Source organism: Melampsora larici-populina (assembly GCF_000204055.1).
Source record: "Melampsora larici-populina 98AG31 unplaced genomic scaffold MELLAscaffold_145, whole genome shotgun sequence".
NCBI classification, from domain to species: Eukaryota; Fungi; Basidiomycota; class Pucciniomycetes; order Pucciniales; family Melampsoraceae; genus Melampsora; species Melampsora laricis-populina.
The window spans coordinates 44,725-47,982 of record NW_006768909.1 but is presented as its reverse complement, the minus strand read 5'-3'; the positions used below and the strand labels follow the sequence as shown (position 1 = coordinate 47,982).

The window sequence follows — 3,258 nt, the reverse complement described above, 5'->3', positions numbered from 1 at the left end:
CGGTCTCGGTTGTTCAGCGGTCTCTGAGATGATATCGATGTCCATTTTGGGCAAATCGTCGATCATGGGATTCGTAGGATCATTTCTGCACGTTCAAGACATACTGTTAGTCTTCGTGAAGCTGACGAATTACTGTGGCGATGACAGTCGAATTCTCACGTTGGATTCCGCTTCTCATTGTGTTTGTTGCGCAAAAAGGTTTGCATTACTTCATTGTCAGGACATAGACATCTATGCACAAATACATGATAATGGGAAACAAAAAATGAAATTACATAAGGATCTAGGAATCATAACTGTGAGGAAGAGTATTGGTGGCTGAGGAAATTCTATCCGCAAGGCTCACTCCTTATCTCTGTTGCCTGCTGTCACATGGCCTTGGCCTTTTCCTTTATCGTTGCTAGAGAAATCTTGGTCTTCTTTCTGATAGGGTGATCTCGATCTTCTCCCCCAATAGGAATTGCCTCTGTTGCCTCTGTTTCTTTTGAAATGGTCATGATTCTCGCGAATGTCCTCTCTAGCGTTGTAATCGTGGTGATTTTCTTTGTTACGCCATTTGTTGGCCCTCTTCTTGCCTTTTGAATTGTTATCCTCTTCTACATCTTCATCGGCGTTGGGGTTGTCGTGGCTCTGTTCGCCTACGTACCACTTCCCGGTGATGGGACTTTTCTTCTCCCATTTTTGGCCTTTCGCGTAAGGAATGCCATGTCTCATTTCGAAGCCGTCTCTCAAGGTTTCGGTCTGATTCTTCGCGATTTCGACTTGTTCGGGTCGTGGCAAGGAAGGATCTTGAGGGCATCCGTCCACATGGTGGCCTACGACAATCTGTCTGACCGCCATATCATATCTGAAGGCGGTTAACCAGCAGTGTTGATCGTCTAACTTTTTCACGAACTGAAAATGGTCGCGCAGCCTGATTTCGTAATGTCAGTGCAATGTTGGACTCATGTCATGCTGAGATGACTTACGCCTCAGCAAACTCTTTGTGATCGTAGAATTGAGATTCCAGGTATTCAATCATCAGGTCGCCAGCCTTTATCCACTCGTAGCAGTCCAAGTACCACTCGCTCTTTGCCTGAAGACCTGTTGGTTCGAATTTCTTCTTTGTAGTGACCTTCATCGAAGCTGAATTATCTTTCGAAATCCATTCTTTGTTAAAAACCGTCAAAGGGATGTGATAATCTAAAGCTTTTAAATGTTCTCTCCAGAATGGGGTAAGTGGCATTACTGTGCTATCTGAACCGTTTCCCCTTTTAAATTTAACTGATCCCGAAGGTTTGAGGTTAGGCTTCTCTTGTAAGATGTCGTCGTCTTCTTTCACCAAGTCTAACACAGCCTTACTGTCTCCATTCAGGAGGGCTTTCTTTACTGATTGGTACCAATCTGGTCCTAGACCTAAGATGTCAAAGTGGCATTAAGTCAGGAACGTTGACGTACTACGTTCTTAAGATGAATGCATTATAAGATGGTAGGGAAAAAACTTCGTCGCGATGGACGGCATACTGGGATAGAGCTACTGTTTTGCAGTCTTCGTCTTGTACGACGGCATTAAGGAATGAGCTCTTCGTCGCTTTGAGGACGGCATGCAATGTTTTGGACCAAAATTCTTTGTCGCTAGGGGGGACGGCATGTTATGGACAGATTTACAAATCACGCTTACTTGGTTTGTTCGCTATCAAGTCGGTGCATTCGAAACTTGACGCCATTTTGTCTTCGTCTTCCTCTGAGTCGTCTGATCCTAAGTTGATTGTCTTCTTTACAGTTATCTTTGGGATAATGTAGTTTTTTGGAAGATGTTTCTTTGTGATGATTGTGGATTCGGTGGAAGATGGGGTGACCTCACTGTTAGGCAAAGCCAGGCTAGTATTCTTGAGGCTTTCTGTTGTGTTGGTTAATTCGGCCTCTTTGGTAAGATCGTTTTCACTTTCGTTGGCTGCAGATGAATCTTTGTTGATCGTCGTCCCTTGGCTAGACTCGGTGTTAGTGGACTTGGGGTCGAGCAGCTTGCTTGTCACGGTCTCGTTTGTGTTTTCAGTTTCTTCGTTGGTTGCTCCTCTTTCCGTGGATTTGGATGGTTTTCTGCTTTGTGCTTTGGATGTGTTCTTCTTGCGCTGTTGATTCGTGTCGGCTTCTGTGGATGACATCGTAATAGTTCGAAAGAAGTTTGAAAAAAGGGAGAGAGAGCCTCTCGAAGAAGAGCTAAGGAGATGAACGGGACAGCTAAGGAGGATTCTCACGGGGAGACGTGAAGCGGAGTCTTCTGAGTGAGGGATCCTCTGGATGCGCTGAGGGGGATGCGAGAGGAGAAGGGACAGAGACTTGTTCTTGGACGACCGTCAAGAAGCAAGATGCTCTGCCCTCTCTGCTTGTGCGTCAGGCACAACCCCTCTGTGTGGTGCCTTCCGGCAATGGGAGGAGGCTAGTAGCCGGCAGGCGGCTAGGGCTGTTCCCGTCCGTCTCCTGCTACGTGGACCGAGGTTATTCCTCGTGCCTCGTCAAAACCAACTATCCATCTCTTGCAGGATTGTTCACCCAGAGGGACAGCTTAGTGGTAAGATGATAAACCACATGGTTATCACACGCATAATGGATACCCGTCACAAATTCAATGGTCGATTCTGATTATATATGTTGAAGTCTTGTTTGCTTTTTAAGCTTTTTTTTGTCTTTCTGTGTAACTAAAGCCTGGAAATCCAACATCTCAATGTTTTCTTTTGCTTGATTGCTTCTTGTAATTATACATGTCTTCTTTTGGGTTGAGCTTTATCATTTATTTCATAGGCTCAGCAAGAATAAGATCTTCTTAGGATCGTTTGAAATTTTCATTTCATCAGCTCTGCCTGAAACCGATCCATGTTATATGAAAAGTTTGAGATCAACGTTGGTTGGGATATTGGGATAGTCTGACATATGACTCTTTTTGTGGTACTCTGAGGCTCAGCAAAATCTGAAACATGAAAGCCTAAAACAGCAACAGATCTTGAAGCTCCAAATTTGTGTGAGACCTTGAGAATTGGGTTTCATATATTGATGGTCACAGCCCCTTGCACCAATCTGAAACTTGCACTTTGATTTTGTGATCTGTATCATCTTGATGTGCTCTTTCAATTCTCATCAAAGGGCTGGGAAAGACACTGAGGTCTATCCAAATGCCGATCGATCAGCTCACAAATGTTCGGTCTCACCAAGACTCATTCAGCTCAATGTCAGCCTTCACGGATCTCTTCAGTTCAAGTTGGCCATTGAGTTGTTCACAGT

The 3,258-nt window shown here is 44.6% G+C and overlaps 1 protein-coding gene across 1 annotated transcript; it reads right to left on the bottom strand.

Annotated features, from left to right (window-relative positions):
- Window positions 1–342: 342 nt before the first annotated feature.
- MELLADRAFT_69994 (uncharacterized protein) lies at window positions 343–2,144 on the bottom strand (the record flags this gene model as incomplete). The annotated part of the gene is made up of 3 exons (XM_007419227.1): window positions 343–894; window positions 1,265–1,395; window positions 1,661–2,144. 3 exons carry the CDS (start codon window positions 2,142–2,144, stop codon window positions 343–345), a joined length of 1,167 nt encoding a protein of 388 aa, XP_007419289.1.
- Window positions 2,145–3,258: the final 1,114 nt, after the last annotated feature.